The sequence below is a fragment of the Lutra lutra genome, chromosome 1, assembly GCF_902655055.1.
Source record: "Lutra lutra chromosome 1, mLutLut1.2, whole genome shotgun sequence".
NCBI classification, from domain to species: Eukaryota; Metazoa; Chordata; class Mammalia; order Carnivora; family Mustelidae; genus Lutra; species Lutra lutra.
Window position 1 is genome coordinate 201,048,829 of NC_062278.1, and position 24,735 is coordinate 201,073,563.

Genomic DNA, 24,735 nt, shown 5'->3' on the forward strand with positions numbered 1-24,735 from the left:
TAGGAAAGCATTCGCGTTTGGCCACTCTACTCTGATCAAATGTCCTGTGACAGAAAATATGCTACGTATCATCTCATGCTAGGAGGCTGCCTTACAGTCTCATCCATTTACGCCTTTCTTCATCCCACCCATCCTTACTGAGTGGCCAGCATGGAGCAGGCATTGTGTGGGACACAGGAGAACCAGCCTGTGACCTCAAGCAGCCACTCAGCTGTTAACAGGGAGATCCAGAGAAGTACTGATGAAGACATCACCCAGCAAGCCTCTAGTGGACACACAGGGGAAGGGAAGAACAGACTTTGGCTGAGCTGGTGGGGAGGATGTCACAGAGGATGCCGCATTTTAGATGGGCCTCAGGCAATAGCAAGGCAAAAAAGGAGCTTCCAGATACAGAAGCACGTGCCATGGAAAGGTTTGGCTTGTTAACAGCTGGGAGTGGGGAGCATAGAAGGAATTAGCAGGGAAGCAACTAAGAAACAAGGCAGAGGTTCAAATGGGCCAAGGTTTGGTAGAGGACTTTGAACATGAGACTAAGAAAATTCTCATGTTTTGTTGTTATTGCTGTTTTCTCATTTGTTTCTTTTTGTTTTTTTCCCTCAGGCAACAGGTGGCTGTACCAGAGTTTTGTTGTGTTAGATGAGCAGAGAGGGTCTGAGTGTGGGAAGGGGAGAGGGGAGATTCAGCAGTCCAGGGAAAGGAAGGGCAGGAGAGGTCTGGATGACAGGGATGGCTGGCGAAGCTCTGGGCCTGTAGGCATTTACCAGGGGAGAAGGGGACCAGGACAGCACCCCGAGAAATTGTGACATCAAAGGCACGGGCTGAGCCCACAAGGTCTGGAGCAACGTTCTAGCTAAGGAGAAGAATATTCGGTCTCAAGTATTATTTGGCATTAAAATGAGTCACTTAAAATAGATGTGGTCACAGACAAACTGTAAAGACTACTAAATGTTCTTTCTAGGAAATGGAGGGTATCCTCCAAAAAGATTGTTAATACTCTGTCAAGAGCCCGTATTCCTACCAGGGGCCCTGGGACAGGGAATGCCATCCCAGGAGGCTGGTGGCACCAATGCCAGTGTCCACTGTGCAGCAACTCTGCACTGGAGGAGAAGAAGGGCGCTGGAATACTCTCCTCTTCCTCCAAACCCAACTACCCTTGACTTCTCCCAAGCCCAGGTGGTCAGGAATATAAATTAGCCATCTTTGAAGTTAGAACCAAGATCAAAATGCAGATCTGGGAACAAAGTGTGGCTATTTGGGGAAAAGCCCACAGCCAAGGCAGCTAACCTGGCCTTGGGTACATGCTAGACAAAGATAGATGGACAAAGAGGAAGAGGGAGTCTTAGCAAAATGGGAGTGCTCTTTATTCCTGCAAGAGCCAGTATTTTTGAGAAGGCCCTTCTTCTTCAGTTTCCCTCCTTGGAGCAAGAGAATTCATTGGAGAAGTCCAATGGCTTCCCCTGGGAGTACCAGAGGGAAAGGCCAGGAAAGTGGGCTTATCTTACTTCAATTAGGACCTCCCTTTTAAAAGCCTAGGATGACACAGTTACCTCCAAGTCAAAAGCACAATCCAGAGTGTACAAGGTCAATGTCAGATGGTGGGTTTTCCCTTGGGGAGCAGAGAGAATTCACTCAGTGGCCTCCTCGTACTCTTACCTAGAATCTATGCTCAGAACAGCTCTTCCCATGCAGGGGGCAGCCAGCTCCCCAGCTCTGGGCTTCCTGCCTGTGCCTCTCCACCTCAGCCCTCCCTGCTTATGGAGGCAGGATGACCTGACCTGCCGAGTCCACCAATGACTTCTCCCTCAAGGTGTGTGCTCTTGGGAGGCTCCATGTCTCTGGTGGGTCCTTGAATACAGAAGTCCCCATGGTCAGGTTTCCTGACTTCTTTTAGCCCATCCTCCTCACAGTGCCTTATTCTCCATCAGGAAGAATTTTTTCCAACTTGGCTTTCTGTATCTGAATGCCAGAACAGCTGCAACCCATCTCTCCTGACAGATGCTGGTGAGCCCCTCACTGTGGATAACACTGTCCCAAGGGGCCCTAAACAGACTCCTCACAGAGCCAAAGGCTTTCCTGAGATGAGACCCATGGGCTAGGGTTTCCATGCGGCCATCTCCTGGAAGAGTCTCCCCTTGGCAGCCTCTACAACTTTGCTCCTCAGTCTGACTGCTGATGAGAGAGGAGGGTTCTCACCAGCTTCTTGGTGAAACCCTACTCCCCTGGGCTTGCTTTGTCAACCCAGAAGAGAAAACAAGGACACGTCGGGAAGCATTTTAAGAAGGGCTTGGTTTCTTGGTGAACGGATTCTCTCCCCCTCCTCAACATAAAATCTGCCTATCCTGGCTTTGGTGAATGCAGAGACCTCATGCACAGAGATGCTCCTACTGCTGTTTGCTGTTTCATGTTATGGAAATATCTTGCTGGGCAAAACAACAAAGCAGCACAATTTCTAGCGGAAATCACTCATTTTAAAACTCTGATTAATCAGTACTGATTAAAAATTAGCTACTCATTTCCCTCCTGATATCACCAGTCTGATCACATGCCAGCAAACCCTCCTCCCCGGTCTGATAGCAGCGGTTTACTGTGCAGAAGGGAACACGAGCCCTTGGGTGCACTGGCCTGCTAGGGGGTGCACGTTCGCACACGGACACACACGCACTCTCACGCACACATGCCATGGGCAAGTGTGCCTTCTCTTCACCCAGAGCAAGCTCTGAAATATTTCGGAGCTTAACCACCAGGCAAGGGAAGACACGGCAAGAGGATCTGGAAACGTTCCGTGGGTGGGTTCCGTGTTGTCTCTCTCAAGTCCTTTTAATGTTCTTACTGGACAACCTTTTTCATCAATCCAGACAAAGATAGTTCAGAGAAGTAAAGGAGACAGGGAAGCAAACCAAAAATCTCAAAAGGAAATTAAGATGGATTTGGAAAAGGAGGAGATGTTTATGTATGTAGATATGGACAAGTCACAGTAAGTTAACATCTGGCCATGCATAAGGTGCCAAATTTGACCCCACTTCAATCACCCCAAGTGATCACTTACAAGTGTCCTTTCTTTTTGGTCCACAAAGATCTGATAGAGATTGCATAAAAATTAATTCAAATTAAAGAAAGGAACAGCTTCGGGTTAGAATTCCAAGGAAATTCAGAGTATGCGAAACCATCCTCTCATAATCCGACTCTCAGTAAAACCAGCGTTTTAGGCCCAAAATGCCTTATAGATGAACCAACAACCGGGTCCCCAGATTCTGTCACTTATACAAACTGAGAGTTTGGGAGCTTTGCTAGCAAAGAAGCCAAGGGTCCAATGTCCCCCAGCTCAGCCCAGGTTTGCTGCTCCGTCTACAGTTTTAGAACAAGGGGACATCGAGACTTGATGATGATGATGGTGGCGGTCACAGTAACAGTACAGACGTGTCCGCAGCATGTCACTGCGTGGTGGCACTCTTCTAAGCATGGCACAGATAGTGATTCCTCACCCCTCCCACCCGCCTTGTGAAACAGGGCTGGTAGTGTCCTCGTTTTACAGGGGAGGAAAACGCAGCACAGAGCCATGAAGGAACCCACTCGCATCAGCAAGTGGGGAGTATGGGTTTGGATCCAGAGCTGGATGCACTCTTCGGCACCGTTCTGCCAGCCCTGGGGCAGGGTCTGTTCCCTCCGGAAAGCGACACGATATGCTGATTAGTCCAACAGCGTTTAACAATTTCATGTCTTGTTTTGTCTTAAACTCAAGTGACATTTCTCTAAGTCAAATAAACGGTAAGAGCTCTCCAACCGGTAGAACTTTCCATAAAGGGTGAAAAAGAAGCTGTAGACCAAGGACAAATAGAACCAAGGTCTTTCTCCTGGAAACCTAAGAGTCAAATCGAGGCTGAATTCTTTCTGATGGGTTCTGTTAAAGCAGTTTCTCTAGTGCTCGAGCACCGAGGCCAGTTTCCCTGAGACAGCATAATGAGCTCTTCTAGAGACAGAAAACCCGCTTCAAGCCCATCTCCATTCTACAAATTCCCAATTCTGAGCCCCCCTTCTTTTTCTCAGAATTCTTTTCATGAGGTTTTACTCTGTAGTTTTGTTTTCCCATATGTACTCAGATGCTCTAATCAGATTTGAACGTTCTCAGGTGATAACCTAGTTATTGGCCAGAACAGTTCAGCGTCCCTCAGTAACACAAGACGAACAGGAAGCCTGTGCTTCCCTGGGGTGATTCGGCAACAGCCTTTGAGAAGTGGGTTCAGAGACTCACCTTAGGTTTAAATGCGATGACTTTCAAGACCATCTCGACGGTGAACACCCCCGTGAAGACCATGTTCAGGATGTCCATGGCGTCGTTGAACATCTTGGACTGCTCGTAGTGCTGTGGGCGAAGGCAGAGGCATGGTTCTCAGGGGCCTGGCCCAGCCGGCCTCATGAAAGGAGGCTCCCCAGCCCCCTGCTGCCTGCAGGCATCCACCCTCTGCTTGGACATGGAGGCAACCTCCACTGGTTCCAACGGCACATGGTCAACTCACCACAAAGCACAGGGGGGCCTTGACGAATGAGGATGATTGGAAGATGAAAGGGAAAGACATCCATTTCCTCTGCTCAGGATGAAGGGATTCCCACCCTTCCTCCCAGCAGGGGTTCTGTTCAGGGCCTTGACCCACGCACAAGGCAGAACCCACCCAAATGCCTTTGACGAAAGACAGGATTTGGTTGGGGATAAATCTGATGCCATTTAGGTCCACTTTGTTCAACAGAAGGCAGTAACATCTTGACCTCATACTTTCTCCTGCTCATTCATAAAGACTTAATTTGAAAAACATGCCAGAGAATGTATCTCTGGTGGCTTTTAGATCCATTTTCCAGACAGCACTGGGAGCTGGTTTGATTTACTTAAGTTCTTAAAGTCAGTGCAGGAAGTGGATCTGGACCTTGGCCTTTGCTTCTGTCCTAGGGCAGTATCAACTTCACAGCATAACTGCTGGAAATGCTCACTGTTAATATCAAATTGGCCAACTGAAAGGAGTCACATCCCTTGGCCCCAGGGTGCCGAGAGATAGCTATAATACAGGCTAAACTCTTCTCCACGAGCTGGAAGATTCTCCACCACCATCCTAACCATTCTAAGAGCTCCCTGCAGACAGGGACATGGCTTATGTTTTGTTTTTCAACACTGGGTGTTCACTCTGGGTTGGACCCAGCGCCAAGTGCCTGGGGTGAGTCATCCAGCGCAAACCTGGCCTCAGACTAGGTATGAGAGATTTCCCATTTTGTCAGTGAAGAAAGCAAGGCTCAGGGGACTTAAACTGCCTTGCCAAGATGGCCCAGCTGATAAGGAGTAAAGGCAGGATTGCCACGCCTTTCTGCCCTACTCCACACAGACCCAGCTTTAGTCCTTAAATGCTCCCTGGCTTCAGGGGCCCACAGGAAGTGCTGATAGAATTGAATGCCAGACTCGGGCTCCACCGGAATGTCACCTATGGTCGTGCGGTACAGACAGTCTCTTAAAACAAAAGAGCCATCTTAAATGCCTACCGTGAGAACCGTTAGCCAGAAGGGGGCTCTGGCCAGACTACAGCCCAGACTCATCAGAAAATCAAACCCACTCTCATGTGAGGGGGCGGCACTCGGCCCTCAGAACTGGGGGCAGGGGGCTGCGCAGAAGGCCCAGACGTGACCCCCGCGGCTGTCCCCATTTTTACCTGCATGGCCAAGCAGAGTGTGTTGAGCATGATGAGGACAAACATCATGTATTCGAAAGGCGAGGAGTTCACCACGTACCAGAACTTGTACTGGTAGGGGTTTTTGGGGATGTATCTCCGCAAGGGACGTGCCTTCAAGGCGTATTCGACACACTGACGCTGCAACGGGCAGAAAAGAGCAAGGAGGGGTCCTGAGCACATCCACGGGAGGAGGACGCCGGTCTCAGCTGCTCGGCGAGGGGGGACGCACTCCCATCGCGAGGGACTGTGGACCGGGGAGAACCATGACAGCACCCCCCGCGGGCACCACCCTGTGTCACTGGCCGCAGGCCCCTAGCTCAGCACCTCCTCGGTTCCTCACAGCAACCTCGGGGGTGGGTAAGAGGAGCACCCGGTGTGCCTCCATTTTCCTTATTAAAACAGATGTCCAGACTGGGAAGTGTCTTGCCTGAGGCCCTGCAGGCAGAAGCAGAGGAGTGAGGTCTGACTCCGGCCTCTCCCCTGCCTTTCCTCTATACCAGCATTGTATTGTGCCTGCAGTTCTGCCCAGGGCCACCTCGAGGAAAGGAAGCCAGCCAACAAGAGGCACAAAAACCCCTCCAGAGCCCAAGGGGCTGGGCTCACTCCCCAAGACTCGATCCACAAGACACACGTCTTGGGAGCCAGACTGTAGTAACCACACGTGTCTAATGGTGAACCAGCTGTGTGTCTCCCTGGGACCTTCTGAGACTCTGGAACTTGTGGTAGCAATGATGGCCAGAGCAATGTCCTTCCCACTCAGTCTGGGGCTGAGGCTGTTCCGCCCTTTGCAGGCCAGCGGGAGCCTCCAGCTCCTTCAGCTCAGCCAATGGCCTCACTTGCTCCTGGACCCAGACCTACTCCCGGTCGCCTGCTTTGATCCTGGCTTCTGTCTTTAGACAGCCTCCCTCTGTCCAGGATCTAGCCCTGCTGTGACCTCACATACTGTGTCCAGGAACCCCCAGTTCGAACCTGTTCTGGACCTCAAGAGGTCCAGCTCTGGCTCTGTTCTTTGGCTGGCCTGGACCTTGTCCTCAGATTCTTCCAGGGGCTGGGAAGTAGGGGGAGGGTGGCTGATGGAGAGCCGAGCCAGGCTTCCCGCTGACCATCCCTGATGGGATCTGAAGGGGTGCCCTGACAAATAAAAGCAACCCCTTCCTACGAACCCAGCTGGCCCTGTCCTTACCGCCCCAGTGGGCACAGCTGTAGCTCAAGACTGCCTCACCGCCTCACCACAGCCACTTCCCCACAGGAAGCCTGGGCTGGCAGATGATCCCCACTCCTCATGTCATCATCAAACAGAGGTACTACCGAACCAGGGCCTGGGGGAAGTCCCAGAGCAGACTCTCCATCTTTTAAGGCTGGAAGGGACCTCTAACAGTAACTCTGGGGTGCCCTCAATCGAGAGAGAGGGAAGCAAGCCCAGAGACGAGCAGTTCTCCTGACCCCCCTCACATCTTCATGCAATCAGAGCCAAAGGCCCTGCTGCTGTTAGACTGGTTCGAACAAGACAGCAGATAACGAGAGTGACCCCAGTATAATCTTGGGCCCACGTTTAATGTTAGTAACTCTTCCTGCAGTGGGATAGGTTATTTCTTCCTGAGTCAATGGTTCTCAAGCAGGGGACATTGGGCAATGTCTGGAGAGGTCCTTCAGTTGTCAAAACCTGGGTTGGTGGGTTGTTACTGAAATTGAGGGGGTAGGGGGTAAGGGATTCTACTAAACATCCTAGAAAACCACAACAGAGAACTATCTGGCCTAAAATGTCAGTAGTGCTGAGGTTGAGGAGATCAGACACGATCCCCTGTAGGACTGTGGGAGGGGCAGTAGGTACTTCCTGATTCTGAGCTATCACTAATGGGATACACCCGCAGAAGGTGGCCTAAGCGTTCTCGGATTTCTCATCTGCAGGGTCCGGTAGATTTCACAATGACAGGGTCTGGTCTGTATCTGGAAAACTCACTCTTCCCAGCAAGGACTCAAATCGGCTGAGAGGGTGCTGTGAATAGGATCTGAGCCCCAGGACAGAGAGTAGGCGCACGCCCTTCTCTGGGCATGGAGGAAGCTGGCCAAAGACAAGCCGCTTCTCTCTTGCTCAAGGGACAGAAGCCCAAACAGTGTGTGACTTTAACCTGATTTTTGTCCAGCTCACAGTTCTTATACTCTTTCTCTCCCTGCTCCTGAAATGTGACGATGACGAAGCCCACAAAGATGTTCATCATGAAGAAAGCCACGATGATGATGTAGATGATGAAGAAGATGGAGATCTCCACGCGGTAGTTGTAGACGGGGCCGACATTCTCTCCGTTCGAGTCGATGGCTTTATACAGCAACCTGGGGAACAGAAGGACCCGCTGAGCCCTGCCCCCCACTCAGCCCAAGCGGCCAAACCGTGTGCCTCTTCTGACCCCCTCCGTGGGCCTTGCCTGTCCGACCCTTCCCCAAGAGCCCACCCCAGCCCCCGGATGCACACAGGTCTCCGAGGCACCCTCCTCGACTGGCATTAAGCCCAGCTGGCCGGGCACCCAGAGGAGGGAACACCTGAGATACACTTGCTGATTGATGTTCTGAGGGCTGAAAAACACAAGATTTCATGGCGATTCAATAGTGCTCCTTTCTCCTGGCAGGACAGAGGAGGGACAGCATGTCTAAGACATTAGTGGAACTGAAAACTGTACGTATGCCAACGAAGAGAATAAGCAAGCAACCCGGGATTTCCAAAGAACTAAGAGAGGAACCCAAACTGAAATAGACCCAGAAATTAAATATATACCAAACAGAACTCTCAAGAGGGTGGGGGGGGGGATACTGTAACACCCCAAGTTAAATTCACCCCCACATGGATGTAGACTCCGCACTGCCAAGCCACGCACCCCGAGGCACCCTGTGCCAGCCACTTTCCCATCCAGCTAGAAAGGCAGATACTACAGTTGTCCCTGTCATACGGAAGCTCAGAGAGGGATCTACGTGACCAAAGTCACACACCTCAGGGGCAGAGTCAGGAGACGAGCCCAGCCGCTTTGAGCACCAAGGCCTAGGTCCATGGTCTCCCCTCAGCTTCCACCCTGATTAAGGCACACTGCTGAAAACCCGACTGCAGCCGGTGCCTACGCCAGCAGGAAGGGGCTCACTCCTGTGTCTCTGCTCCCAGACCCATTAATTCCCTCATGAACAAACCCCACCCAACAGTCCTTGCATTGCACAGGATTCTCTTGTCAGTAACTCCAACTCTCCCATGCATCAGAGAGTTCCACCAGCCCCGAGAACCAGCCTGTCCACCTTCTGCCATTCCTCTGGGTGTGGCAACCTGGCATCCGGACTCCATGTACATACGTACGTTCAGGTGGCGGAAGCCGGAGCGGACATGGGGATCAGAGCAGAGTAACAAAGGCGCAAGAGACTTTCTTTTCGTATTCTAGCTTTTCCCTTCTTGCTGGATTTTTTTTTTCTTTTAAGCTTTACTCATCAAAATCCTAGCCATTCTTCAGAAGCCTATTCTGCACATCTCTGATTCAATAGATCCTCCTGCCTGGTCAACTGCTTGAGACTCTGACTAGGTTTGGACCTTGAAAGGAGGAGCATGTCCAGACAACTGCTTCTTCCACGGTGCCTGACACAGCACAGTTCACGGGGCCAGTACCAAACACACTTCTTATGAATGAGCGAGTGAGCGAGCGGGTCAGAAATAGCATGTTGGCAGCCATCCGTGGCTGGCCCACGTTAGAACTCGGAATGAATGATGGAATGGATGGATGGATGAATGGATGGACGGATGGATGGATGGATGGCTTGGGACACTCTCAGGAGGTTCTCTATACTCACGCAGGCCAGCCCTCGAATGTGGAGACCGTGAACAGCGCCATCATAGCAGAAAGGACGTTGTCGAAGTTGAAATCACTATTTTGCCAGATCCTCTCACGGACCACAGGGTTATCAACATCCCCATCCTTGTAGAGGATGAAAAGCCCCCTAGAGAGGAAAAGAAGTGTGGGTCATCCTGGCTTGACATACGATCAGTCACAGTTGCCCCCAGCCCATGTCCCGGCCCCACAGCTGAGCACCATGTGACTTTGTCTTCCTCCTGCTGTGCATTTCTTCTACTCTAAGGTTCCAATAATCATTGAGTACCTACCAGTTTAATGAGCACCCCCAGAAAAACGAGGCGGCCAGCCAGCATATGCCTGATAACACATGAAACCTACCAAATGATAAACACCTCTCATATGCAAGGGCTCTGAGCATGCACTGAATGATCAGAAGCTCCAGGATGGAGCATTCTGGAAGCTCTGGGAAACAAGCTCAGGTATCCTCTTAACTGCATTTTGGTTGTCCTCAAATTTCTTCACTTTGTACTAACAATAGTCCCAGTTTTCTCTCTAAAATAATTCTATGATTTCTGGTACACAATATCTGTCCTTGAGTTTCATTTCTGGAAAGAAACCCATGTCTTTATGTCACAGATGGGGAAGCAGAGACTCAGCGAGACAAGAGAAGGGGTCTTCTGCCTGCCGCCATGCCGCTCAGAGGCAAGAGGTGTTCCCCCTGTCCCCGCCTGTGCGGATGGTGGTCCTGGGGGTGCACAACCAGTCATGTGCAGCCGGCACACTCTGACTGCACCTTCTGATGGACAGAAACCCCAAACGCATACAAGAAGTGTGAGCAGCCTTGCCCCAGCAAGTGCACCCAGACCTCAGGAGTGCCATCCCCAAAGGATGGGGAAATATGGACTACTCCACGGTCTTACAGCTCTGGGCAGTGGTTTTGTGTCTGTCTTCATGTTCTTCTGGACATCCTGGGATAAGAGACACAGGTGTTTCCCACCTAGTCCCTCCTCTGTCCACTCTTGTGAAGAAAAACATGCCCAAGATATGGGAGCCGGGAGCGAGGGGTGAAAGGTAGCTGGGAGAACCTGTCAGAAGGGGAGAGCCAGCTCCTGAACGCCAGGGAGTTGACCTTCGAGTTCTGGTTTGGGGAAGAATGGCCCATACAACTGGAGGGAGGGGCTCTCTGGGGGCATTTCTTACTTGCTATTTTAGGTTTGGTGCGCATCCCCCCACTTAGAGACTCCATGGCAAACATCAAAAGCCATTTATCCACCCTTTTGGGGGTGATGAAGGTTTAGAACTAGACTGAGGTCACACTTGTACCACAGTGTGATTGTGCGAAATGCCACTGAATTGGACTGTTTAAAATGATTACTTTTATGACATGTGAATGTCACCTTAATAACCCCCCCGCCACACCCAACTCTCCAGCCATGAGCTGAGCACACAAGCCTCTCTTGCAGTCCATGATGAAAATTTCTGAAATGTTAGCACAAAGGGATTCTTGAAACTTTCTGTTCTTCCTCATTGCCCACTCTGGCGTTCAGGACACTCACCTGCACTCTTCAGGGTTACTTTTGGCTTCATCTGTACAGCGATAGAACTTCCCCTGCATATACAAGAGACAGGCAGTGAGACGCAGGCTCCCCGCCGAGAAATCAGCTGGGCTTCCTGCCAGAAGGCACATTCCCCATACCTTGAACAACTGGACCCCGATGCAGGCGAACATGAACTGGAGAAGGGTAGTGACGATCATGATGTTGCCGATGGTCCGGATGGCCACGAAGACGCACTGGACCACATGCTGGGGAGAGAGAGGCCGGGGGAAGGCAGAGGAGGGTTACCCGCTCTGTGCTTTCAGCCTCGGGCTAATCTCACGCTGGCCAAGATTTTCCAGGTTCATGTGCATTTTTATATGATTTTCCAACCCTGGGTTCTCTTGCACTCGTTTTTCCCGCTGGTATCTGTGAGGAGTTACCCCTGAGGCATCGTGGCCACCCAGGAGAAGTACCCCTGAGACCACCTGCCTCCCTGGTCTTCTCCAAACGGGTTCAGTCTGGGGGTGCCTGGGTGGCTCCGTCGTTAAGCGTCTGCCTTTGGCTCAGGTCATGATCCCAGGGTCCTGGGATTGAGCTCTGTGTCGGGCTCCCTGCTCAGCGAGAAGCCTGCTTCTCCCTCTCCCACTCCCCTTGCTTGTGGTCCCTCTCTCACTGTGTCTCTCTCTACCAAATAAGTAAAATCTTTAAAAAAAAAATAAATAAATAAACAAAGTGATTCAGTCTGAAGAAATGCTATGGGGTCTAGCACTACCAGGCACACAGGTCCACAAGGACCCGAGCCCCCCATAAACGGACTCAAGAAAATGCAAAACCTCAGACCTTTTATATGACGTGCATGAGGATAGATTCAAAGACCAAAATAAACCCAAGAAAACATTACTAACAATTTTTAAAAGTGATAAACAGCAATCATATTAAGGAAAATAAATATACAAAGATAAAGAAAGTCATTTGTAAAATACTTTCAGCACTTGCCGGAGGCAGTGTCGCTGGTCAGAGATGTCCTTTCTAGATATACAACCAGGTAAAAACCCATCAAGCCTCAGTCCAGCTCTGGCCCCAACCAAAGTAGCCCCAGCCCAGAGGGCAGAAACCCAGACCTTAAGTCCTTTTGCTCTGTTGATCGCCCTGAGCGGCCGCAGGACCCTTAAAACCCTCAGTATCTTCACGACGGAGATGGCGCTGGATCTGAGGAAAGAGCACAGACCAAAGGCCGTGTTTTACAGTCAGATGAGATGCTCTGAAGTTATTTCAGGTGGTTTTCACTGCAGGACCACTGCCCGTGTGGAGCGGAGCTCACCTCTCGCCGTGACATATACACACACGTGCATGCATGCACACGGGTCTTTCTCTGTCCTGTCCACACTCCAAAGCACTTCCTGAGCCAAGCCCAGGGGCGCTCCCAGAGGCCCTGACTCGGGGACCCAGCAGAGGCACGAGTTAGGAAATCACTTTGTTCTTTTCACTCCATGTAAACACTAGGTAGTACTTGGCTTTTAGGCTGCAATTTTGGTTGGTGGGGTTTGCTTTCTCAGTTGGGAGACCTGCTCCATGTGGGGCTTCTCCAGCCTCTGAGGAGTTCACTGTCGGGTGGGAGAGATGCAGTCATCACCTGCTTGGGGGAACGGACAATGGAGGGGATGTGGGACATGCTGCTAGGAGGGCACATCCTGGGGGAGCCTGGGAGGTGGCACCCTGGGGGGAGGGGCAGGTTAGCTAGACTAAGGGGGAAGGGGCTCCAGGCAGAGGGAGCAGAGTTAGGAAGCCCTAGGCCGAAAAATGCAGATGACCGGGCCCCGCAGGTGGCCAGAACACGTGTTCAGGAGGCAGCAGCAAGGGCTGCAGGGGGAGAGGGCAGGCACACCTGGGAATTTAGGGGGCTGCAAAGGTGCTGTGAGAATGTCCCCTCCACCTGCAACTCCTGGCTCCTTCCCTCTGGGCAGTGGTGGGAGGTGAGGACTAACACTTCTGAGGGGGATGCAGCCTCCCCATGAACTTGAGCTCAGAGGTTTTAGGTGAACACATGTTCTCATATGGGGTACTGAGGCCAGCACCTGGCGACCCCTGGAGCCTCTGCCCAGGACCCCCCAGGTAGAGGAGGCAGACAGCCTGCCACTGGGGCATCCCTAGGGCCCTAACTTATAGCCTCTGCCCCCTCCTAGCTGAAAATTGTAGAAGCCAAGAGGAAGGGGTCTTGGAGATCGAGGGAAACCTTCAGGAGCCAAGCTAAAAGGGTCCCCAAGGCCCCCTCCCCACTCTGAGAATCTAGGACCCAAGAATCGAAGTCCTAGACGAACTCGAGCTAGAACCTGGCTTCCTTCTCTCCCAGTCGAGACTTCACTGTTGAAAGCCAGGATCCCAGAGAGTAATAAGCCCCACCTGGCAGGGGGCATGGAGAGGAGAAACAGGAGAAAGGATGAGCTGTCCCAACGCTTTCCAGCGTGCACACAAATCACAGTTTCCTGGGTAACTGAAGGTAATTGTTAAAGTGATGCCTAGCCTTTAGGAATAACGTTAAAATTCCTCACATTAACCATCCTGCCCCAGAGTCTTGTGCCCCCACTCCCGCACCCACCCCAGAGTACTTACTGGATCCCGAATGATACCAGGGACACCCCGACGACCAGCATATCCAGCAGATTGAAATAGTTCCTGCAGAAAGCCCCTTTGTGGAGGAAAGCTCCAAACGTCGCCATCTATAAACAGAACCATGAGTGATTTACAGATAAATATTTTTTTTCTCCCAGAAGAAAAGAAACCTGGGCTCTTTACAAAACCTTGAGGAAAGTAGGACTTTAGTAACAAGCATGCACTAGGAAGCCAGAAATGTCAACCAACAGAGCTGAGCAACAGAGTATTGTTCAAAAATGGTAAAGGGGCGGCCAATTTCAGATGGGTTTCAAAAGAAGAGAGCAGTCTGACTCCGTGGCAGCGATGACAAGCTGCGTGTGGGAATCCAACATGGGCGGGTCCAAAGAGCCTCCCAGAAGCGTGTGCGTGGCCCCGCTCATTAGGACATCATCATCACTGCCCAGATAACTCGGCCTCCCCACAACATGCTGGCTCTGGCCCATGAGGCCCAGGACAGCCTCTGTCACCCCAGCATGCCTTCCTAGTGGGGCTAGCAGAAGCACAAGAGCCCGGAGCCCCCAGACTCTCTGTTCAGAGACTTGCACTGTTTTACCGGGAGGCCCCTGCCTGCTGCCAGTGGGTGGTCCTCAGTGAGACACCCAGTTTAGATGGCACCGCCAGGTCCAGGGACTCCAGCACATGCAAGGGGTGGCCCGGAAGCCGGCACAGGCCTCTTCCCTGGGCAGTCGCCCCTGCCCTGGAGTCCCACGCCACATGCACCTAGAGCCCGCACCACGGGGGCTCCAGACAGGGGCCTACCCACAATGCAAAAGGACTTTAGAGAGGAAATTCCCAGAGTAAAAACAGCAAAAGTACACCAAGTTCACTGCGAATTAAAAAAAAGAAAGAAAGAAAGAAAGAAATGGCGGAGAAGGCTCGGGTGAGTCCGGGATAGAGGGCCAGAGTCGGGAAAAATATTACACTGAACCATATGAAATTGTCAGCACGCCGTGGTTCTTGACCGACAAAAATGGCAATTTCATACGATTCAACAGAATCGTCACGGAGCCTCCCCAGCATTCCCGCGGCCAGCAGGAACTACCGCTTCTGACGCGAGATGCTTCTCGGCGAGTCTGCGTTCTCTGAATCCTTCTGGGTTGAAGCTTGTTTTCCACCCTCTAACACGTCCTTAAAATGAAGATTAACTTGGAAGACTGAAGTCACGGAGGCAAATATCCAGAGATTTAAAAGCAGGAGTTGTTTTAAATTTATTTTAAATAATTCCGTATTTCATTTGCCCCCAAGCCCAAGAATAACTACATCCATCTAATCACTAAAAAAATGTGAGAAGTAAAATAAAACCTCAAAGAACCCTGCTAACGGACGAAGGGGAACATGTCCCCCATTCAGTTTGACGAGAAGGCAAATTACAAAAAAAAAAAAAAAAAAAGAAAGAAAAGAAAAGAAAAAAGGGCAGCTCGGGATCAAGTAGAGGCAGGGTGAGTCTCCTTGACCCATGAGCCCTGGGCATGCATATGTCTGTGCTCCTCATTGTGGGGATGCCATTAGAGTTCCTAAACTGTGAAGGTTCTCACTGAGGAGAGAACGGTTAACCACAGTCCCTGGTTTAAAGGCAGAAAAGAGAATGTGAATTTTTAGATTTTTTTAAACAAAGGTTTAAATAGAGTTTGGTCAGTTTTGTGCGGTTGTTTTCATTAAACACCACCACCAAAATAAAGGAACTCTAAGTTCCCCATTCCCTGGCAAAGTTCAGCAAGGTTTCATTTTATAAAAGGTTTTGTAAAGAGCCCAAGTTCCACAGGAGTCTAACACAAAATACATTTTTTTCCCCATGATGCACACATAAAAACTCAAAATGGTTTAAAGACAATTGTGATGAAAATCTCCCCACTTGTCTCCCCACTCTGAGATGACTGCTCTGACAGTTGTCACGGGTCACACTGTCCTGGTACAGCAGTGACCCACACCGCTTAGCAAGTCAGGGGGGTTCTCGGCTGTCTGTTGCGGGTCTCCAGACCTCGGGGGCCGTCACACTCAGTCCACAAACCACATGCGGCAATGGCAACTCTGAGCTCATGCATGGGCGGTACATTTAGGGTACCCCGTCCAAAGGGCGCTCCTTTTCTTTGCATAAATGTAAGCCCATCCATTAAAACAGATATAAAATGTCTTAACACAAAAAGACCCGGGTTATCTTGCAAATACCATTGCAAGAAAATAGTGTGTTACTATTTCAGGCCACTGAAAACAATTCAGTCCAAGAAACGAAGAGAGATACATTCCTCCCTTCGTAGGATAAATGCTTCTCCTCTGACTCTGAGGTCAGGAAAGGTGGAAGAAGGTTCACACAGACTGATGTATCTGTCATCAGACAACAAGTTTCAGAGGATATATTTAAAAAGCAGCAAAATAATTTCCAGTCACTATGATGAAGCCAAAATAGGTCCTACATGCATTGAAAGGTTAAAAAGAAACAGCAAAAACAAGTTGAATGGTTACGGGGGGGGGGGGTAAAATTCTTTAGTTTAAAAAAAAAAGTGTAGCTTGATCACAGAAGGCAAAAAATAAAAATAGTCAAAAGCACTTCACGCTTCTCTGCCACGTGTCCCACAGGAGCGGGCCCCTGAGACACGTGGCTGTGGAACCTGTTACCTTCAGAACGATCTCAAAGGCAAAAGTGCCAGTGAAGACATAATCTGCGTAACCTAGCATCTGGAAGGTAAACAAAGAATTGCAACTATTATTGCTACGGCTGCTTTGGGGCAGGTGAGGATCAAGGAAAGAGCCATTACCTTTAACAGGATTTCAACGGTAAAGATGGCTGTAAACGCATAGTCAAAGTAACCCAGTATCTGCAAGGTACAACATGGCGGGCATGAGACACAGGCATCCAGACAAGCGGGGACAGCCGCGCGCCCCCGGGCAGAACCCCCACATGCAGGCAGACCCCCGTCCCCTGAGACAGATCCGCTGCTGGGGTGGTGGGGGAGGACAGGGGCAGCCCCTCCTGGCCAGTTACGGGTCAGCTCTGTGATCAGAGAAGAGCACGAGGCGACACTCACCTCCTCTAACCACGCATGCAGACTCGCTTGCCTGTCTCGGGTCATGGATAGACAGAGGCCCATTTCTACAAGTGCTTTATTAACACAACCTTTGCTCATCAGGGCATGGCCCCGGCCGACTGGCGACACCAGGTAACCTTGAGTGTTATACGTGATGTTGGATTTTTCACTGCCTTTTTGGCCGAATGGAACAGGCTGTCATCTAGCTAAGCTTCAGGTTGGTGGGGAAATGTAAATGAAGGTGCAAGTGGCATCCGGGGGGGCAGAAGCTTCCACATGCCCCTTCCGATTCCAGGCCATGTCATCAGGGAGTCAATGCTCTTCCTTCCCTGGGGTTCAGGGCTGGGAAAGTCCTCAGTGAAGAGTTTGACTTTAAAAGTAAACTCGTGCTTTTACATCCCGAGTAACTTGGAAAGTACAACTCTTGGCCTCTGCTCCATATCTAACACCACCCTCTCCTGGCAATGGGTTTTTGCTTGGTTTTTACCCAGCTGGGCCCAAGCAAAGAAAAGACTGACCTGGCCTTTGAATTATCAGTCCAGCTTACAAGTCACATCAGATTTCCTGAAAATATCATCTACTCTCCAACTGAGTCCTGCTCAGGAAACCCTTCTGGGGTCCCTGGTTCTTCTCAGAGCCACAGGGGAGGGCAGGGGAGGGAGGATGAGGGGGGCATTGGCCAGAGTCTGACTGCTCGACAAAGGCTACTCATAGGCAACATTTTGCCGAAAATATGGCAGCCAAGATGCTGCCATTTGCAGAGGCCATCTTGGCTGCCATCCTGGCTGTTGCTCTTCTTCACAGCCGTGCCCTCCAGCTTCAAGAACACTGAAGAGATCAGAGCCAGAGGGACTGTGGAGAGACCCCCCCCCCAACCCAGACCAACTTCCTTCAGGTAACAGAGGAGGATGCCGGGGAAGGGTCAGGCAGCAGCAGCTCAAGCCGCGCAGCCAGGAACCTCCATCCTCAACGAGTGGGATCTGCGGAGTGCTAGCTGAGAGCCCGGGGGCCTGTGATATGAGTCTGGGCTCCAACCCAGGGGAGTCCTTAATAGCTCCACCACGGTAAATGCAGGGCCCCCCCTGCAAAGGCCAACTGTCTCAGCTTAAGTTCTCCACAGGGCAGTCATTGTCCCAACTGTTTCTGTTTTGAGATTTCTACATTTTGTAGGACACCTTTTGTATACTTGTGTTTCTAGCCAGGCGAAGAAGGTGTTTCCAGCACACTGCAAGCCCCTGGCCCTTTCTCCATCCTAGGTCACAGCAGGACTGTTCATGTTAGAACTACCCACGTAGCCAAGGCAGACACCGTGGCCCCCACACCAGCAATCCAGCTTGGTGCCGGAGGCCAGAGCTCCTGGATTCAAGCTGTTCTTTCCTCATTCATCCCACTTCCACTAATAACTCAGCAAAGGTTAAAACAACAACAACAAAGGCACTGCATGAGTCCACTTACATGGGGGCATCTAAAGTAGCCAAACCCTTAGTTGGAAAGAAGAAGGGAGGTTGTCGGGGGCTGGGGGAAGGAGAAATGGGGAGACGTTCAATGGGTGTCAAGTTTCAGTCATGCAAGATGAGTAAGTTCTGGAGACCTGCTCTACAACTACCGCCTACCGTTAAGAATGCTGGCTCATACACTTAATTTATCAAGGGGGTAGATCTCATGTTAAGCATTCTTACCACAGTAAACACTGTAGTAGTTTGCAAGCACTACATGTACACATACATGCATCTGTTTAAAAAGAATAACATTCTTGGAAAAAGGGCAGGGAAATAAACTCATGGGGAAGTAATTACAACAAAAAATGAGAACACGAGGTCCCATGTAAATTAACTCCTTGTCAGTCTATGTTCTAGACTAGCTCCTGACCTATACTCTGTCAATAATGGTATTTTTTTATTTTTTTTCCAAGCAGCTTCTTCCCCTTGTGATTCATTTCCATGATGGACCTCAAGGACACCGAGGTCTTCGTTCCATTTGAACACTGAGCTAGAGACAGCCTCAGCGTCTCTAACATAAGCCCTGACCTGTGAGTGCAGATTTGGGACGGGTGCAGGGCCTTCCTCTTCGCATCAACACCAACATGTGCCCTAGGAGGGGAGTTCTTCTAAAATCTGCATATCAGAGTGCCCATGTGTTACCAGTCTGATAAACTCGGGTTGCTAGGCTGCAAACCAACAGCCCTGGAAATGAAAACATACAACACAAGGCTTTGATGGTCACAATCAAAATCCTGGGAGGCTGATCTGGGGATTTGTCTTAATCCTCAAATCTCTAAAAATCTGATGACCACAGAGAGGTACTAACCAGGCAAGGCAACAGTGCCCAGGGCCTCGCATGCCTGTGGGCCTCCCTCTCTTGGGTTTCCTGATAATGGCCTGAAACTGCACTACAGGATCCAAGCCAGAGCAGGCAACAGACTATAGGTCTTCTGAAGCTTTGAAGCATTCTCAGTCTTTGGATGTTCTCAGTGCTGAACGAACTGAACTGTTGAGATGGGAGAGCTTAGGCAAGAACTATTTTAGATACAGTTTCCGAGCAGCCCAGAACAGAAAACTTAACTGGCGACTTGTTCTCTTTGCAAAACTGCCTCCTGGCCCCACCAGAGCATGGTTCTTCCTCTCCACCTCACCATGGGGCTCCACACGCCATCAGCCCCTAACTTATGTTTCCCCCGGTGATGAGACCAAGTGGTCCCGTGTGGGCTAGACGTCTTCCCACCAACCTTAAATACGAGCTTCTGGGCATACAACATACCTGGTTCCATTTCTCCTTTCTCTCCTGTTGGATGTTTCCAACAGGGCAGAAATCTCAAGATAGGTGTAGATGGGAATTTGGCCAGGGAGGGGGAAAGAGGGACCAAAATGCTGGCAGCAAGGGACCAAGAGAAGGAGAAGCAGGGCTCCCGAATGCACTGAGTTACTGCAGAGTATTTAAGAGGAAAGGTAGGGGACAGGATTCAAACCAGGCTTGTCCTGCTAAGACACAACCCCCCCTGGCATGCAGGCCCTTAACACCAGCTGCCTCCGGGTGAACAAGAAGCCGCCTCTAGCCTTCAGCCCTGCCTGAGTGATGGCCCCTGCCAGAGAGACCAGAGCTCGTCCCAGCCGATGACCCGCCCGCCTGCCCCGGCGCATGGCTTACAGTGTTCCTGAAGGAGTGGCTGCGGATGGGGTCCTCCGCGGCAAGGGCAGCGCTGCTGAGCATGATGAAGACAAGGATGAGGTTGGTGAAGATGTGGTGGTTGATGAGTTTGTGGCAGCCCACACGGATCCTGTAGGGAAAGCCGCTGCATGGACACAGCCCTAGGTGGGGCGGGTGCCTTCTGTGTGCTGGGACTACTTGGTGGTGACAGGTCAGGCAAAGGACAGCGGTCTGCTGTGCTGTCTGTGCCCCTACCTGCCAACCCCAGTCACCAGACTGTGAGCCCCTGGAAAGTCCCAGAAGGCAGACCCTAAGGGCCCACAGTGCTAGGGCTCTGTGTGTGGGCTTCCTGGAGACATCAGTCATCAAGTCCTTAAAAGTGGGGATTATTGTCGGGCTGCAAGTGGAGAAACTTGAGGCTTACGCCTTTGAAATTTCTTAAGGTGACGCAGCCAGTAGGGACTGACGGAAATTCCCAAACCAGTTGGACGGTGACCGTTCCCCCTACCCATGGCTTCCTATCTCCTCCTTAGGAAGGAACCTGAGCACAGAGCTCATTGCAGCAGCTCACAGGGAGAGCAATGGCTGAAACTTCCAGCCAGAAAATAAACAAGTCATGGGGATGAACAATATAGCACGGGGACGCTCATCAATAACACAGTAATGACGTCATCGTGGTGAGCACCACGTAACGTATAGACTTGTCAAATCACTACGTTGTATGCCCGAAACCAACACGATACTGTATGTCAACTATACTTCGGCTAAAAATAAAAATTAAAATCTTATACTGCAGCCTGGCTGTATGAAAAGGACTAGTAGATGGGCTTGGTAAAATCTCCTGTTTTGTGGAAGTTCTAAGTGCTTTTTGTTTGTTTGTTTTAAGATTTCATTTAGTTATTTGTCCGAGAGACAGAGGGAGAGAACACAAGCAAGGGGAGCAGCAGGCAGAGGGAGAGAGAGAAGCAGGCTCCCCACTGAGCAGAGAGCCCCATGCGGGACTCAATCCCAGGACCCTAGGATCATGACCTGAGCCGAAGGCAGATGCTTAACTGACTGAGCCACCCAGGCGCCCCTTTTGTTTTTGTTTTTAAACTTTGGACCTGACCCCCAAGCACACCTGAGACCGTGCAGCAAAAGTCGTGTCACGCAGGAATCGTACAGGGATCTCACGCACCACGTGACAGCATCTTCAGGGTCCTGCCGTCCCTGACATCCCATGGGCTAGTTAGTGCCAGACTACCCTTGACCTCAACTTTTCACTTTAGAATTTAAAGGTGTTGTTTTTAGCCTGTAGAATACATGTATGTTTTCCCTTGAAAATATTTTCCTTTTTCACCTTCAAAACGGGACTCAACTTTATGAGAAACCTCCCTTTGGGAGCTGCTTCGTGCAGGGGGTGGGGGTGTGGGGAGCTTGCAAACTGTTAGCAGATGAGTCTGCGGAACACATCCCAAGACAGTAAGTGCAGGAGCGTTCACAGCTTTGGGGGGTGGGGGGTGGAAATCAATCCATTCCTTCAATATATGTAGATCCAGTGAGCTGTGGGTTTCAGTAATATCAATCGAATACATTTTTTTTTTTTTTTTTTAAAGAGACATCCAGGGGCGCCTGGGTGGCTCAGCCAGTTAAGCATCTGTCTTTGGCTCAGGTAAAATCCCGGGATCCTGGGATCGAGCCCCCATGTCAGGCTCCCTGCTCAGCGTAGAGTCTACTTCTCCCTTTGCCTCTCCCCCCTGCTCATGCTCTAAGTAAACAAAATCTTCTTAAAAAAAAAAAATAGATACCCAAACTCTCAACAGTGATGAATTATAAAAACTACCATCAAATCCTCCAGTTACTAAGGACGGCAGCCTCGCTTCCCACCTGTGTCTCCTCGGGGACTGTGAAATCCATAGAGTTCTTCTCTGATAGCCAAGAACTGCTTCTATAATTCTAGAAACTTTTCCAGGAGCCATTCATTGCCCCCGGTATGCCATCTGTCTCCGATGACTTAAAACCTAGAAACCAGCTAGTAAATAAATGTCATTCTCTTGTGGTCCTTGTAAGGACTGTGCTCCTGGTGAGCACCCTGCCATTTTAACACAAGAAATGCTATTTTAACCAGGATATCGTCGAGCTGAATTGAATAGCTACTACCTATAAATATAAAAATATCATTGAGCAATATCCCTTTCTTGCCATAGAACTCAACAGGGACCAGTGATTTGCTGAACTGGATTACAGGATGAAGATTCTGCGGGGAACTTGGCCACGAGATTCTCATCCCCAAGGAATCTCAATAGAAGGACCCACTCATGAAGGAAGGGTCCTCTGGATTGGAAAACACTTCACGGGTGACAACCCATGGACACCTGAGCCGTGGGCTCTGGCCAGCACAGGGGCCAAAGGGGAGGAGAATCTGGAAGGGCGCTTGTCCCAGGGGCTGATCATGCTCCTAAAAGCACCTCCATCCAGGAACAGGACAGCCAGGAAGAGACAAAGGCAAGGCTGGAGGAAGACAGGGGTCAGAGACAACCCAGGGACTCCAACACATAGGCACAAAAGGGGAATGGGAACCACCCTCTTACAGCCCATCTCCAGCAAACCTCCCCGCAACCCCCAAGCAATCTGCAGGGTAACAGGGAGACACAGCAGCAATGAAATTAGAAACTGGGTATTTACGGGTTGGTCTTGCTCAGAATGAAGAACGCACTCCCTTCAGGAATGGGGGCGATTTTCTCTTTCATGTTCAACTCTGAGATTCTGCGAGGACGGGGGCCAGCAGGGACCTCAGGTTCATCCTCCTCCTCCTCCTCTTCCTCTTCCCCTACTTTAAATGAGACACCTTTTGTACAGACATGAAATAATGATTGCATTTGGGGCTGAATGACTGTTTGCCATTTCACATGGAGAGTAAACCTTCACATCTATCAGCTTACATTGAATCAAAACCCTTCTGAATATGGACTGAGTGCATTGGGGGTGCCGAGAAGTGTGCCTGTCTGTGACTGAGTGTGGTTCTGGGAAGGAGGTTCCTAGCAGTTCCAGGTCTGAGCGCAGGCAGAAGGTAATCTGCAGTGGGACTGTCACTGCCAGCCCGCCAGCCCTCACTGTTTCCCCAGTAGCCTGGCTCCACTTCAGGCTGAAAAACTGTGTGTGAGACTTCAAGCCACACAGGACCATCACCCGCCACACCCCATCCCCTGCAGTCCCTGCTACTTCAGCCAATAAGAGCACCAGCCGATGTGAAAGGGTCAGGTGAGCAGTGCTAATGGTAGGAATGGCTGGTTGCCCCCTAGAGAGATTTCCCAGAAGAGGGGCTTGCCTGGATCCACTCTCATTTTCTCTCCCCACCTAGAACTGGGGTTACATAAGCTACCTGCGTGACCAAGAAAAAAAAAAAAACAAGGCTAACTGTTCCGCAAGGGGCCTGGACCCATGGTCTCAGTAGCCTCCCCGCCCACCAGCACGCCAGCTGGCCTGGCCAGCCACAGACTGAGCCCCTGATCACGGCATGGTAGCAAAGCCACATCACCCATGAATGAGAGCCTGTCACTGGCCTCTGCAACCGTACCTGGCACATCACAAGGTGGGTAGGGGTCCTTGTCTTCATCCTCTTCTCGATAGTCATCAATTGTAACCTAGGGGATGACAGAGAGGTCTTGGGAGGAGGGGAGACTCTGACTTCAATGCACTGCAGAGGACCCAGGTGAAGACTCAGCCCTGCCGTTCAGCACAGAGAGAGACGCTCTCTCCAACGTGCACACGGACAGGTGTCCCCAGGGATGACTCTACTTCAGACAGAGCTCTGAGGGCAGAGGAGGAGAAAACGATTATAACCCCTACCCGGCCGTGGCTGGCAGCACCATCCACGCCCCCCTCTACCCAGCACTGTCCTGCACAATGCATGGTAACCGCACAGCAGATTCCTGTCTCCCTGCTAGGATGCGAGCTCCATGCACGCAGGGACCTCGTTGGTCTTCTTCGTTGCTGAGCTCCAGTATCTGCCACACAGTAACTGCTCAAGAACAAGTAACCACTTATGGAACAAACAAATGAATGAAAAATCCAGAGCTGTGACGAGTGGGATGAAATTTGACACTATAGCCCCGAGCACCCAGATCCCCGATCCCAAGATTCCCCCTGGAGGCAGACATCTATTAACAATCCTCAATTTTAACCTCCAATGAGAAGATACTGACAAGGTCAGGTCTGATGACACAATTCCAATAAAGAAAAAAAATAAGTGGTCCCCCCAGTCAAATACTTATCATGCTAGTTATCATCTGGTGAAACACTGATTAATCACCAGCGAGCTGCCTAAATTCACTCAGAATCTCTAATTTCTAAATTCTAAATTCACTCACTTCCCAGGGGGCTGGGAAGCCAGTGTCTATAATGGTGTGCCACACTCTCACCCACCAGAACATCACACAGGATACTTCTCATGGTATAAATGGTACATTTACGATGAGATCAACAGATTCATTTTGAAACAAAAAGCAGAGAACTGTTGCAGGACGTATACCTTATTATCACTGTTGGCTATCTGGTTGACTTCTGGTTTGTTGTTCTTTTTATTCTCCAGGCTCTCTTTTCTACAGAGAAAAGAACACGAGAAACCGAATAACCGTATTGCTATGCACAAAAATGCTAATCCAGATTCGGAATCCACAGTGGCCTGATGAAGGACAGAATTTAACTGCAAACAACTAACAGCGAGAACATAGCACAACCCACACTCAGAGCTTCCCGTTCCCCTCGGTGCACTGGGTTCATTACACAGATCACCTTACTAAAATTCTCCGGTGAGAGCTCATCAGCACCAAACGCATCATTTATTTTATGACACCAAAATTAACCACAG

General features: G+C 50.5%; 1 protein-coding gene across 1 annotated transcript in view; it reads right to left on the reverse strand.

The window, feature by feature from the left end:
- The window catches only part of CACNA1D (calcium voltage-gated channel subunit alpha1 D), a 299,526-nt gene that overhangs the window by 50,810 nt on the left and 223,981 nt on the right, over positions 1-24,735 (reverse strand). The window contains 13 exon segments of the mRNA XM_047691769.1: positions 4,250-4,360; positions 5,688-5,846; positions 7,838-8,039; positions 9,528-9,674; positions 11,086-11,138; positions 11,226-11,333; positions 12,189-12,276; positions 13,678-13,784; positions 16,473-16,532; positions 19,887-20,016; positions 22,551-22,698; positions 23,443-23,509; positions 24,397-24,466. Coding sequence (XP_047547725.1) covers positions 4,250-4,360; positions 5,688-5,846; positions 7,838-8,039; positions 9,528-9,674; positions 11,086-11,138; positions 11,226-11,333; positions 12,189-12,276; positions 13,678-13,784; positions 16,473-16,532; positions 19,887-20,016; positions 22,551-22,698; positions 23,443-23,509; positions 24,397-24,466 — 1,450 coding nt within the window.